Source organism: Carassius carassius, chromosome 8 (assembly GCF_963082965.1).
Source record: "Carassius carassius chromosome 8, fCarCar2.1, whole genome shotgun sequence".
Classification (NCBI taxonomy): Eukaryota; Metazoa; Chordata; class Actinopteri; order Cypriniformes; family Cyprinidae; genus Carassius; species Carassius carassius.
In genome coordinates, this window is record NC_081762.1 from 17117655 (window position 1) to 17132100 (window position 14446).

The 14446-nt window shown below is 36.6% G+C and overlaps 1 protein-coding gene across 1 annotated transcript in view; it reads right to left on the minus strand.

Moving 5' to 3' along the window:
* Positions 1 to 14446, minus strand: part of LOC132145431 (thrombospondin type-1 domain-containing protein 7A) — a 117341-nt gene that overhangs the window by 39785 nt on the left and 63110 nt on the right. The window contains exons 4-5 of the mRNA XM_059556461.1: positions 11115 to 11296; positions 1691 to 1846 (exon numbers count right to left, since the gene is read on the minus strand). Coding sequence (XP_059412444.1) covers positions 1691 to 1846; positions 11115 to 11296 — 338 coding nt within the window. The remainder of the gene's footprint in view (positions 1 to 1690; positions 1847 to 11114; positions 11297 to 14446) is intronic.

Genomic DNA, 14446 nt, shown 5'->3' on the forward strand with positions numbered 1-14446 from the left:
CCGATAAGGTAATATAAGAGAGGGGAGCTTTTAGTAGTTAGTCGGAGATGCCAGCGTTGTCCCTTTTTCTGATGACTTCTGTCCTGCGCTCTCCTCCTGGCTTTATTTAATCATAAGGTCAGCGTAGAGCTCATTGCGGGTGTATAAGGGGATTGTATCACATCCTGTCAGTCAGCCCAGAGGTGTCTGATAGCATATGCTGTCTCTTTATCAGACAAAAGCACGATGCTGGGTTTCATATGACCCCTGTTAATCAAAAATAGACAAAAGGCACATGCCGCAGAAAAATCTCATCAGGATCTCATGTTCATCACGTCTTAGGTGCACACTGATATGTTATTGGGGCCTCAGGTTGAGATGTCACATGCAATTTGTACTTTATCTCCCATCAAGCTTATTTTTGTAGCTTGTTGAGGCTATAATAAAGATTACTGATATATTACAAAAGATATTAATAACGGTATATATCTACATTCATAATTTGTAGAAGGTAAGAGAGCACTGGATTTGGTTGTTGCGTGACATCAAACCAGGACTGCACAGCATTATTCAGAATTGAGCTTTTTTGCAAAGAAGAATTTGTTTCAAATTTAATTCTAGAATGTGAATTGAGATGTTCAGAAACATTCGATGTTATCTAAATTAAAATACTGGAAATATTGTTGTGGATTTGACTTTATTTTATAGGGGAGTAGCAAGTAATATAAACAGGTAACAAGTAATATAAATTCCTTTGAATACATACATTTTAAATATAAAAATTTAACTGAAATTCCTCACACATTTGATATTCTAAATTTCTCTCAACTTTGCCTCAATACAGATTTTATATCCATGACCCTAAAGCTAATGATCACAGAGGTGTTTTGTTAATGTTGTAGCACCATGTTGTTCTATTCTGTCCTTGTGCTGGAGATACTGTATGTCTATAAAGAAAAGAAGCCTTCACTCCTTTAGCCACATCTGCCTGAATAATGAGAGCCCACATACTGTACATACACAAGTGCTGAGACCTTTTTATTATGAAGTATGAACCGTGGGCATTTGAAAAGAGAGAGTGGAACACCGATTCACAGAGAATCCATCAGTGATATGCATGGTGGAGAATTTCCTCCCATTCAATCCTTTTGAGTCGCTTCATTAGGGATGAGTCAATATGCATTAGTCATGGCACGGGTCGCTGTCCCAGCCATAATTAACGAGGAAAGCAGCCAGCGTGTCAGCACCTTTGATACACTATACCAACTGTCAGCAGCATTCGGTAAACCGCCATCCTGTGAATCCAGGTGATTCGGTTCCTTCCAGAGACCATCTGAAGCTTGTGCGTCTCTTTGAAGCTGTCTAACCCTAGCTTTGTCTTTTGTCTATTTCCTGACATGTTTTATTTTTCTGTGGGTCCCTTTTGTTTGTTGTTCCCTCTACAGTGCTCCTAGTTCATAAACCATTGAGAAAATGAATCTTCTGCCCTTGCAGGCGTTGATAAGTTTATGGCCCGGATGCTGATGGCGCAGATAGAGGTGAGGGGTGGGGAGGAGTGAGTTATGTGTTCAAAGGTTTCCGTACACAATTCATGTGATTTACAATGAAAGAGGACGTTTTATTGATCCGCTCTGTTTTAGCGAAATGGGTGACATGACCGCTCCACAAACACAACTGTAAAAGATGAAGTGGTCCTATAGTTCAAGCTTACCTTTCTTTGTGGACTGATCCTGACAGTTTTCAAAGGTGCAGGGCCCCCATGCGCTCCAGGAGGACACCTCACACTCCACAGGACAGGGAATATGGCAGAGCTGGGTGGTGTTAGGAGAAACGCCTAAACACAGGTCACTATTTACTGGCCGCAAGCCTAAGGAGACACAGACACACATTGTTAGAGTCCCTATACAAATAGATGCACCGCAAATGGAATAAGAATATACAGCTCATTCATACAAGTATATGATTTAAATAATAAGTCCAAAACTGATCCATTGATAGGACAACATCTTGCAGTTGATGGAGATTTGTGGGATGCACATCCAGGGCACAATTATCATGCTAGACAGACCAAAAGTTTGGAAACATTACTATTTTACTGTTTTTGAAAGATGTTTTTTCTGCTCATCAAGCCTGCATTTATTTGATCAAAAATACAGAAAAAACATTAATATTGTGATATATTATTACAATTTAAAATAATTGTTTTTAAATTTATTATACTTTAAATTATCATTTATTTCTGTGATGCAAATCTGAATTTTTAGGATCATTATCACATGATCCTTTAGAAATCATTCTAATATGATGATTCATTATCAAAGTTGGAAACAGATCTGTTGCTTAATATTTTTTCAGAACATGTGATACTTTTTTTAGGATACTTTGATGAATAAAAAGTAAAAAAAAAAAAGAAGCTGTTTTTAAAATATAAATATTTTGTAATAACAATATACACTACTGGTCTGTAATTTGGGGTCAGTAATTTTTTCTTTCTTTCTTGTTTTTAAAATAAAATCAATACTTTTATTCAGCAAGGATGTGTTAAATTGATAAAAAGTGATAGTAAAGAAAATATATTATTAGAATATATATTATTAGAATTTTTTTTATTTTATTTTGAATAAATGCAGTTCTTTTTAACCTTTTATTCATCAAATATATTAGACAGCAGAACTGTTTCCAACACTCATAATAAATCAGAATATTAGAATGATTTCTAAATGATCATGTGATAGAGTGGATGTTACATGTGACACTGAAGGCTGGAGTAATGATGCTGAAAATTCAGCTTTGCATCACAGGAATAATTTATTTTTTAAAGTATATTCAAATAGAAAACTATTATTTTAAATTGTAATAACATTTCACAATATTAATGTTTTTTCTGTATTTTTGATCAAATAAATAGAGGCTTGATGAGCAGAAGAAACTTCTTTCAAAAACATTAAAAATAGTAATGTTTCCAAACTTTTGGTCTGTACTGTACAGTATATATATATATTCAGTGTGAATCTACAATTTTCATAGTCATGAAAATAAAGAAAACTCTTTGAATGAGAAGGTGTGTCCAAACTTTTGGTCTGTACTGTGTATATATATATATATATATATATATATATATTAGAGCTGGGATAAACGATTATTTTTTAAACGATTAATCTAGCGATTATTTTTTCGCTGCATCGATTAATCTAACGATTAATTTTCAGGCCGATTCGATTTCGATTATCTCCCCATTAATTGACTACTAACAATTTATACATGTTGAATTACATATCTGAATGAAAAAAAACATGAATTCCTTAACATTGCAATATATGTTTATTGCTCTTAAAATTACAACCAGTAACCAATGTAAACTTGAGGGCTTTAAGCTAATACAGAGAGTGCTTTTCCAAAAAAATAAAAATAAATTAACAGTGGGAGCCAGCAGCCTGTCATGGAGAAAAAAAAAATCTCCAAATGCTCCACGTGAAACTTTGGCGTTCCCCCCTTTTTCTATCGTGTTTAATGATTTTGATTAATATGCACGAGTGAGAGAGAGAGCAAGAAGCGCTCGTGTTGTTTGAAGACTGTGAGTGCGCGCGCAGCCGAGGCTCTCTCTCGTACGCGCCCTGTCACTATCACTCACCGATCAAATAAGGCTTTGACAGCCGCCAAAAAAAAAGATCAATGCAGAAAAACCCCTGGATTGGTTATATAACGTTGGACAGAATGTTGATCCGGCCATCGCGTATATTCAGCGCACATAAGGTAAACGTTTTGCAAACGTTTTTTAGAGAAATAAAAACAGGTCGACGAATCGATGTGCATATTTTGCGTCAACGTATTTTTTGCGTCGACGTCATCGATGACCTCGACGCGTTGTCCCAGCCCTAATATATATATATATATATATATATATATATAGCCACACATGTACCAAAAAGTACCTAAAAAGGTTATGTAAAGCATTTCAATATGTTTGAAAATTCAAACATGAAGAGATTAAATGAAATGAGGAACATCATTCTGACAAACAAGTGCTCCTGATTGCATGTTTTGTTAGACATCTCCCAAAACCCCTTTTGTCCTTGTTTTCTTTTTATCTGTAACCAGCACTCAGTGCAAGTGTGCTTTCAGCTCCGAGCCGTAGGTGACTTTCTACAAGGTCAGTGCGTGAACAGATCTGCTGCCGATACCCTTTGACAGGTCCTCTCTTCATTCACATGCAAATTGCTTCATGTCCAAAAGGTGTTCTCTGTGCGCCCTGAGCCTTTTCTAAAACCAGTCAGTTTATGTGTGTGTAAAGATTTTCAGTGTGATCTAAGTGATTGATTGCATAGCCAGAATCATTAATGATTTATATGAGCTTGATCACAACAAAAATGAAAAGGGATCTTTTTTTTTCTTTTTTTTAAGTGTTCTGGGACAAACATCTGCCAAAATGTTCAATTTACTTCTAAAAGTGGCATGTCAAAAATAAAGAAATTAGCTGTCAAATTGACAAAATTGATTTGCAAAGAATGTTGACTTGCAAAAGTTCCCTTATTCCCACAAACAATCTAGTCTCCATGCACTCCGCATTTTTTATTAGGACTCAGTTGTGCTGTTGAGGCATTGAGGTGGGCAAAAACCTGTCTGACTTCCTGTCTCAGCCGCTCACGTTTCGCTGCCCTGTTAACCCAGCCTGATTAATGACCCTATCCTTGTAGGTTGACCTTGTTCAGGTGGCACAACACTCGCATGGAGGCCAGATGGTCTGCTGCTTGCCCACCCAGGGTTTCCCCGGCCTAATTATGGCACCAGTATCCCATCAGTCCCTCTGTCTGTCTGACAGCCACCAACACATTCACCTGCTTGCATCACCCTCATCATCATCAATAACTTGGGCCTGCCCATGGGGCTGTGCTGCATGGATGCCCTGTAACAAAGCCACTGCACTGAATATCTCATAAAGATCCACGACGGGGTGCAACATTGATTATATTCCAGAGAGCGACATGGCCGGGCCGAAACGAATGAACACCATTGTTGTGTTCTGCTCTCTGTGACTGAGATGTGTTAATGGATAAAGATCGCGGCGGCAGCTGCTTTCCCCTGTTGTCTAAATTTCTGAAGCCACCCATAGGGAGAGGAAATCAAGCGCAGCTTCCCCAGGCCCAAACAGCAGAGTAGGAAGCCGGATGGGAAGCGGCATTGGCGGAGAGGAAGAAAACAAGCTGTTTTTGATATGTAAAATGCATACTTTGTGTTCAGTGCCATTCGGGCATTCATTACATGGGTTTGGGAATCCATAATATAATCCCATAATCCCAAAATGACTGAAAATGAATTTGAAATGCAAACAAAGCTTTCACATTCGTGGAAACAATATATATTTTATGGACTCTTCACTACTGGCAAAACAGAAAAATAACAGTTTGGGGGCGGGGGGTGGTAATGTAAATGAGGTAATGAGATACCTTCGTGTGCATCTACTGTTTCCATTTCCACTTCTTTGCTTTTCAATTAATACAAGTTAACACCACCAGACACAAAAATAAATACATAAATAATGTGAAATACATTCACAAAAGACTACGTTTCCACACACACACCAACAAAATAATATAAAAATTTGAAAAATAAAAATGTTGACAAAGAGTGTCACATCTGTGAAATAAAAGGGTGTATTTAAGTTTTATATTTTAATCAATACAAATTAAAGATTTAATTCACCAAAAAAAAAAGAAAAAAAGTCTGTCAACATTTACTCTTCCACAAGTTGTTACAAACCTGTATGAGCTTCCATTGGCTTCCCTAGATTGGAGAAAAAAATACTGTGGTCAATGTCAATGGCCACCATCAAATGTTTGGTTACCAACATTCATGAACAAAACAATAAAAAATAAAAATCTTCTCGTGTTCAACAGAAAAAAGAAACTAAAAATGACGGTGAGTAAATTAGAGCTGAAACAACGAATCGATTTAATCGATTAAAATCGATTATTAAAATAGTTGTCAACTAATTTAGTCATCGATTCGTTGCTAAATAACTTATTTGCCATAAGCGGCTCATTTCGTGCATATTTCAAATCTGCGGTGACCAAAGTGTGGCAGTAATGAGCCACCGGAGGTTGTACTCAGCCAGTACAGCAGGAGAAGTAGCGAATAGCCAATAGCTGGCCTCGTTTTATGTCACGTGCTTCCCGGACAGCGTCTCTGCAGCATTCAGCAGGATGTGGGAGTCCTTTATTTTGAGCCTTCAAAAAAGAAGATTAACCTGTAAACTGCACTACATATCGCGTCTTTTGCGCGCTCATGTTCGTTATTTCCTATGTAGGCGCGCAGTATGCGCGCTCATAATGGAAGCGACGCGTTCGCGACGCACCCGTTTTTCCAGGCGCGTCTGCACAGCATCGAGTTAAAAACATTTCAACTTTTCAGAATGCGGCAAGCGCACTGCGGGTCATGTGACAAGAACTAAATAATCAGCTTCATCCTTTCCCGTAACAACGTTAAAAGCTCAGCCAAGATGAAGGAACAGCTGATCATAGCTGTATATGGATTTCCATTTTGAAATAAATTTAGTAGCAGAGCTACTGCAAGCGATTTTTAGAGCTGCAAATCCATTTATCCTTTGCTGAAATTTCCGCGTCTTCAAGGAGAGAGCACGTCATGGTTGCTTAGATTCTGCCCGAGCGCTTTGGAAAGGAGAAAGCGGTGCGCCTAGCGTTTTCCACGCGTTTTTAGGCGCGATATGTGAACGGCCCCTAAGACTTTTATTTGTGCAGATTCTCCAGTACAATGTTGTTTGCAAATGTTTAGTTGTAAAAGCTGATAACATTGCTTTTTAACAGTTAACATTTAAAGCTTTACAAACATGTTCTGTGATCAGTTTGTCGTTTACCAGTTCATAATTCAGTCGTGCAGCCTAATTATGACTGAATGAGAGAGGTAAATGTTTAAAGATATTTGAAATGCACTTTTTTTTCTAAGTATTCACTGCTCTTTTTCACACAGCAGGTTTTTTTGTGTGTCCGATTTTTTTTTTCTTTTTCTGGACAACCTTCTGATGGATTTTACTTTAAATTGTGAGTTCCATTCAGGTTTCATGCCATTGGCACTTTATTCGAAGGATTGTTTACAATTTCACAGCATAAGCTATAAAGCTGTTTCCCAGTAAATAATAAAATACAACGCACTGCAATCTTATTCTGTTTTATCCTTATTCTTCGTGAAAATATGTTCAGATTCCTTAATAAGCTTTGTTCAGGATGTTAAACTACTTTAGGAGCTCTAAGGACTGCCATGGTGAAAACATTATTTGAAATCTCCTTGTGAAATTTGCTAGAGTATGGGTCAGTGTTTTGATTGCAGAAGAGTTCGACAAAGGATCACTAACACATAATAAAACAACTCCAGGTATATTTTTGATGAGGATATGACAATGCACAATGGTTAAAATCTCTTAAAAATCTATGCTGAATGATAAAGACCCTTTATTAATAATTTACTTGGGGGGGGGGGGAATGGGAAAAAACTAAAGTATAAGTACATAAACCGATTAATCGTAAAAATAATTGACAGATTAATCGATTATCAAAATAATCGTTAGTTGCAGCCCTAGAGTAAATGATGACAATATTTTTGTTTTTGGGTGAACTATCCCTCTAAAGGGAAGTAGAAGATACAGTGAGGTCATGATTTTGCTAATTACAATCAAATGTGTGAGGGTTAATATAAAAGTAGCTATGTTGCTGCTTTAAAAAACTAATGGTAGATAAAGTTGTGGAACATGTCTTAACTATCAAAGTTTCATATTGTCTGGCATCACACGTTGTATTGAAATAGAGTGCAGACAAACATACTGATTTAGCTATGATGCCTGGAACTGAATAACCAGATTAAATCTGCTTAAAGCACACAGTGTCTGTCCTCGAGTAAACCACCGCTCCTGATGCTCTCATTGTCTGGCATTAATGTATATAAATACCTGTGAATAATTCCAAAGGCCCAGAGTGGTAAATCACTTGGAAATGTCCAATCATGTGGAGCTTGAAATCAAATCCTCTCAAATCTGTCTGAAACTCCCTGAGGGGAAAAGTGCCTGATTGATTCTTCATTGATTAAAAGGAATACAGGAAAATAAGGAAAATAGTAGGGCTGACAATAAAATGTAAAAAAAAAAAAAAATTATGTGACACGCAGATTAATTAATCAAATTAATTGTATTTAATCACATATAACAATGTTTGCTGAGATGGATGATGTTAAAACAAAGGAAACCAAGAGAAAGAGAGAAAAAAAACACTATTCAAAAAAGAGCATGAGACAGAGCTGGACAAGGTGTGGAAAAGCTTGAGGTGTGAGTGAGAGTGTGCAGGTGTTCTTTCACTTTTCCTTTTCTTTATCTCACACCGTTCTTCCATCTGTCACTGCATGACTCGTCAGTGCACCAGGCCTGTCACATCCCCCAGCAGGAAGCTGCCATCAGTGCCATGTGCTTCTCTTAGGGCCACATTACAGATGGGATTCCAGCACTGTCTGGCAGAACTTCCTCACAGACAGGAGGCTGGACACCAAGGTCCTGATTCACCAAGATGCACAACAAAAGAGATACGAATTGGGTGTGCACTTTTTGGGTGTATTGTTGTTGTTTTCTCACTAAATATTTCCAGTATTATAGTTTATTCGATTTCTTCAGTGTACACTACTTTGGGGTCAGTTTTTTTATTTTATTTTTATTTTTTTAACTTTCATTCATCAAGGATGTATTACATTTATAGATAATGGCAGTAAATACTATTCTTAAAAAAATAATTTGATGGTGCTCTGAAAAAAAAAAAATGTATTCTGGTTTCCACAAAAATATTAAGTAGCAACTGTTTTATGGTGATTCCAGATATTATAAATTAAATTCACTAGTAAAGACAAAGAAAATTGGCCATTATTTATTACACATTTAAGTCCATGCATTACAGATCTTTACCAATGAAAAATATGAATTTCAACAGCCAAACTATCAACTGTGCTCAACATCAATGCATGAGCTACTTAAAGGTGTCACACATTTTTTAGGCCAAAACATTTTTTGTCACATCCAGCAAACATCTCCTCACAAGTTACGACTCCCGGCATCACTTAGAGCACCTTTTAGGTGGTGGATTTAGTTCTGGAACTTTGTTTTGCTCTCAATGAACTTGGTGTTATGTAGAAAATATATAGGTTAGGATTCCTTAAAAATTCATTTTTAGTGTTTCATACAAAAAATAATAGCATACTAACAACAAAAATTGACTACACTGACTACAAGATGCCTATGTTGCTCAGCTGAAAGACATAATCCTCAATAGATAACGTCAGCAGATCAGCACAGGCATTCAAAAAAAAGTTTAATCATGGCTAGCTGTTAAATACACCATTGTGAGTTTTAGCCTATTTGTTTCATTTCAAAAAGGCGAGCTGCTTTCTTTGTGCTTTGTCTTCCTGTGTGTAGTGTGACCAAGCCATACTAGGCAATGACTGCTTGAAGACAGCTGTGGACATTTGAATAAGTTCCCTGAGAGGTCGACGGTTCAGCTCTCAGAGCAGATGGCAGGGGAGTTTCTGTGTCAGGCTGACAGTGAGCATAGGGCCAGCACCAGCCTCGGCGCATGGCATGAGGCACTGGCACCTCTTTGTTTCTGTCCTATTACTCCAGAGAGAATTTGTGTTAGGGTGTATGTGCACCTGTGTGTATGTCTGTGACGGCATTAGCATTTAAATTCCACAGTAGCTGCCTCATTAATTTGTACAGCTCTGCCTTCGCTATTCCTTAATTTCCCCCTGGTGATCTAACTTCAGCCTTTAAAAACCAATTCAATTATATGTAGGCTTGAATTGTGTACCACAATACAAACATCAACTGATCTTTGTCTAACAGCTAACAGTGAACCTGTAAGCCTGAAGGGGGGCCAAAACCAAAAACAGGAAGGCGATTTTACCAAATATAACTTAGCATCAAGCATGTTAGTCACACAACTTTTTATCAAATATCACATGAGTAGTCGTGCGATATGTCTATATATCAGCACGGCTGAGATTCAGACAAAATAACCATCACTAACACAGAGCGTTTCTAAATACCAAATGAGTATTTAAGATTAGCCACTGGACAAATAGCATATATTATAACCTGTATATAGCAGATCTATACAGGTGAAGCTGGGGAGGTGGAAGGTTTCAGAGGAACTCTAAACAGCACACTGGGAACTGCTCTAGTGAATGCTAACAAGCCATATAAATGTAAAATAGAAAGAAAATTGGCTTTGTATGCAACATGAACCAATCAGCTTGTGACAAGTAGCTATGAATCAGTTTGTGCAAAGGACCCATCAGCCTGTGCCATCTAGAATTTAATGACAAAACTTATAAATTAGCTAATCAATTCAGCCAAAAATACAAGGCAGCACTCTGATACAGCATTAAAATATATACAATTATAAAGTTATGAAACTTTGCTCTAAGCCAAAACAGTTTGCTCTGGAACAAATAATAGTTTAATACAAGAAACTGCCAGTTAGATTTACCCATAACAATTAATATTCTCATGTTATAGAGACATAATAAACAGTGGCAATTATATTATTTTACTATTATATTATATCTCACAAATTCAATGAAATGCTTAAATCATATTGCCATAATCATATGCTGCCATACTGTTGATGTCAGCACCAACTGGGAACATTTTTGGAAGCTGGGCTCTAATTCAAGTGACTGCGCCATCTTCACAATATGGGTCTTGGCAAGTTTTGAGTTGAGCACATGGATGAGCTTGTTTTAATGTTAATGCTAGCATAAAAAAAAAAGAAAAAAAAAACATGCACAACAAATGTAAGATGATGTAGACTGCTGCCCCGTTTCTCACTAGTAAAAGAACGGTTGCCAAATCCTAATGATTATCTATTAAATCATCTGGATTTAGTTATATTCACTGAATGGAAAGTGTTTGTGTGCTCGCATACAGTACACTGCGTATAGAACTTGCATCAAGCTTAAATAATTGGTGAGAATGTGACAGGAAATGATTGGGGAGAGAGAGCAGAATGGGTTCGGGATATATTTTTAAACCAGCAAGTGCATTAACCACAAGCAGAGGGTTAAGACACTGAAAATTTTAGTTTTGTTACCATCTTTGTTCTTAAGGGAGCTGAGGTTAGATGAGGTTTCGGTGGGGGCTTGAACGCAGTAGACCTCCCTGGTTTGAACCCCGCCTCCGCAGAGCCCTGTCTGGTTGCTCCGGCGACGGTCCTGTTGGCTGAGGAGCACATCCACTCTGCATTCGCTCCACTCTGTGGTTCGCCAATTATACCTGCGGAGACAGAGGAAGGAAGGACATTTAGTGAACAGACGTGTGCTGATGAGTATTTAATGTTCTCTACATTTATCCTCTGAAGGCTAGAGATTTGTTTTTATTACACAAAAATAAAGTACTTTGGTCTGTCCTTTGGAGTTATAAATATAGATGATTTTAAATAGACTAATCAGAAGCCACGCCAGTCAGGATGCGTGCTAAGGTCATAGCTTTATTGAGCATCATTGAGTTTGATGGATGGACTGCTGCTTTTTGATTTATCATGTTAGCGAAAGAACACTAGGGAAACAGCATCAAAAGCTGAGCTCTGGATAGAAATGTTGCAACAATAATGACACACTTTGTACTTATTATCATAAGCAATTTTTAATTCGATTTTTTCCTGTCCAGATGGAAATTATGTATTATAGTAAAAGGGTAGTAACCATGTTTTTTTGGTGTATTGATTACCATTTGTAAAACCACAGTTTTACTATAAATACCACGGTTAAACTATGGTTAGCGTAGTGAATCCATGGTTACTTTTTAGTTACCATGATTTAACGGAAGTTTTCTTTTTTTTTAATATGTAGTAAAACCATGGTTAATTGTCGTAAGGACATACATTTTAACTTAACCACCAGACTTAACTGCCTATTTGTTACTTCCACTAGCTAGACTAGAACCAAACTTACGCTTACTTAAGCTATACGTTTTATTTTGTTAGTTTTCATTTTAATTTTGTAATTCTTTATATGCATTTAAAAAATGTTTTATTCAGTTAGTTATTAGTTATAGTATACAGTTTTAACTTAATTTATTTTCAGTTAATAATTATAGTGCTTCAACTGAATTTATTTCACTTAGTTGCCAAGGCAATGCCTCAAATTTTTTCCATACACTTTACAAATAAATTAGTTTACTTTTATAGTTTCTTTCAGTGTTTTGGATGACTTATTAAATTGTTATGTTATGTTATGTTATGTTAACATATTTGTGTCATGTTTTTTACAAAAAATAATAAATCCTGCATATAATCCGCCCTTGCAAATGTATCAAAATATACATTTATTCAACATGCCTAATGAAGGTCATGAACCATAACATTGTGAGTGAATACATTTTTTTTCCCTATTCTGAGTTTGGACCTGCTTTTGGTCATTTTTCCTGTGCACCTATCAAGTACCTACAAGGTGTGTGGGGTTAATTTTTTTTATTTATTTTTGAAACAGTTATAACAATATCCAATGAATTTATGGTCTTTTCAGTAAAGGTCTTCAAGCCTTTACTAATGAAATGTTGATACACATAAATGAAAAAAAATCACCCCCCCCACCCAACAACTTCTGGTTCAGTGTTAACCGTGTTAGCACTAGCTGAAAAGGACAGCACCTCCTCTTTACGTTGGCCTTTGATCACCATTTCTTTTCAATGTGTGTCTTGCTGATCAAAAGCTGGAGGGCATGCTCAGGGGGGGGGAAGCGTGCTGCATTTGTGTGCTGTGTGTTTAAATGTCCAGTGACATTCAGTATAACAAATCTGGCTTTTTTGGTTTTTAGAAGAGCTCAAATAAGAATATTAAAAAGAAAAGAAAGCATCTTTAGAAAACATTTCTTGACCATGAGCATGCACTCTAAAATAAGGGTGAAATGGTCCCTTGCTTTGCTTCTGTAGTGTAAATGAAGGAAATATGAAAAATGTATTTCAGTTTTTGAATACAAGCAGGTTGTATTTTAAAACCAATAGAGAATTCCTGCTGACTTTCCATGGTAATGTCTCTCAACTCTCAACCTTTTTCACAGATTCAAAATGAAGTCCATTTGACCCCACAAATGCAGAGCTCCATATTCATGAGCTGTGAGTCCGTGTGTGTTTGAGTGTGCTTCTGACAAGACTGCATTCAATATTTTGTTTTAAGGGCCTCTCTTTCCATTTATGCACTATACTAGAGTTCCACATAATGTGTGAAATGAGAAAGCTTTCTTTTTTTTGGGGGGGTACTTGAATGAATAATGCACTGCATGTTAATAGTTAAGTAGCATAATGCACCACCAGCAAAGCAGTTTCCCAATACGTTCACATATATATTAAAAATTTATGAATTAAATGAAACTGATTTAAATAAACCAATTTTACATACATTTACAATATTCTAATTAAGATGTGCTGTGTTTTAATGCACCATACTTTTATGTATGCTAACGTGAATGTGCCCTATCAGATGGCAACATTTAAAGAGAATAACAATTCAACATTTTGTAAACTTTTGATTCAAATAAAGATATATTAGAGACTTTCACAATATGCTAAATCTGAGTGCTATATTGGATGGAAACAAAGAGAGTAATGATAAAAATTTCTCTCACTAGCCAGATTTCCATCCAAAGCTGAAAATATAACTTATGCGCAAAATTGAAATATCGCATAAAACATTTCCGAATAAGTACCGTTTCCATCCAACTAGTCAAAGGGAACACAATTGTCACTTCTTTGTAAGCTGGTACTATATATCACTAAGAAAAGCAGGAGAAGCCATTGAATATAATAATTTATATATATATATATATATATATATATATATATATATATATAATAAATGACTTGCACCTCAGCGCGAGCAGACGAAACAAAATAAATGCAGTCATTGCTTTCAGAGGTGGATGCCTGCTGTTTGGGAATGCATTCGTGTAACAGCTCTGTAAGCAAAGATCGGCCCGCTGGTTAGTCAGGTTTTGCCGTCCCACAGCGTAAAGTCACATGATTTTGATGCGCATGGAGGAATTTATCCGTCAAGTGTGTTTCCATCTCCCATTATTAGCATGAACCCTTTTTCACCCTTAGTGAAAAACCACAAGAGAAAGTGTAAAAAAGTTTTCGCGAAGTAAGAGATTTTTATTCAAAATTTGCCTTTTCCATCACTCGTTTTCAATGTGATACTTCAAAATGTGCATAAAAACAGGGTAATGGAAAAATAGCTACTGTTTTTGACTGTCACACTTCACTACGAGAGGAATGAGGATACAAGGAGCACAATGAACAATCTTTTAATTTCTCGAAACACAAGGGTAATCCAGCATAGGAGCAAGGGATATTACAGGTATCGACGATGCAGACCCGACAGAGGAAAGACGCGAAGACAGGAACTTAAGTACTAGGGATAATTACTCA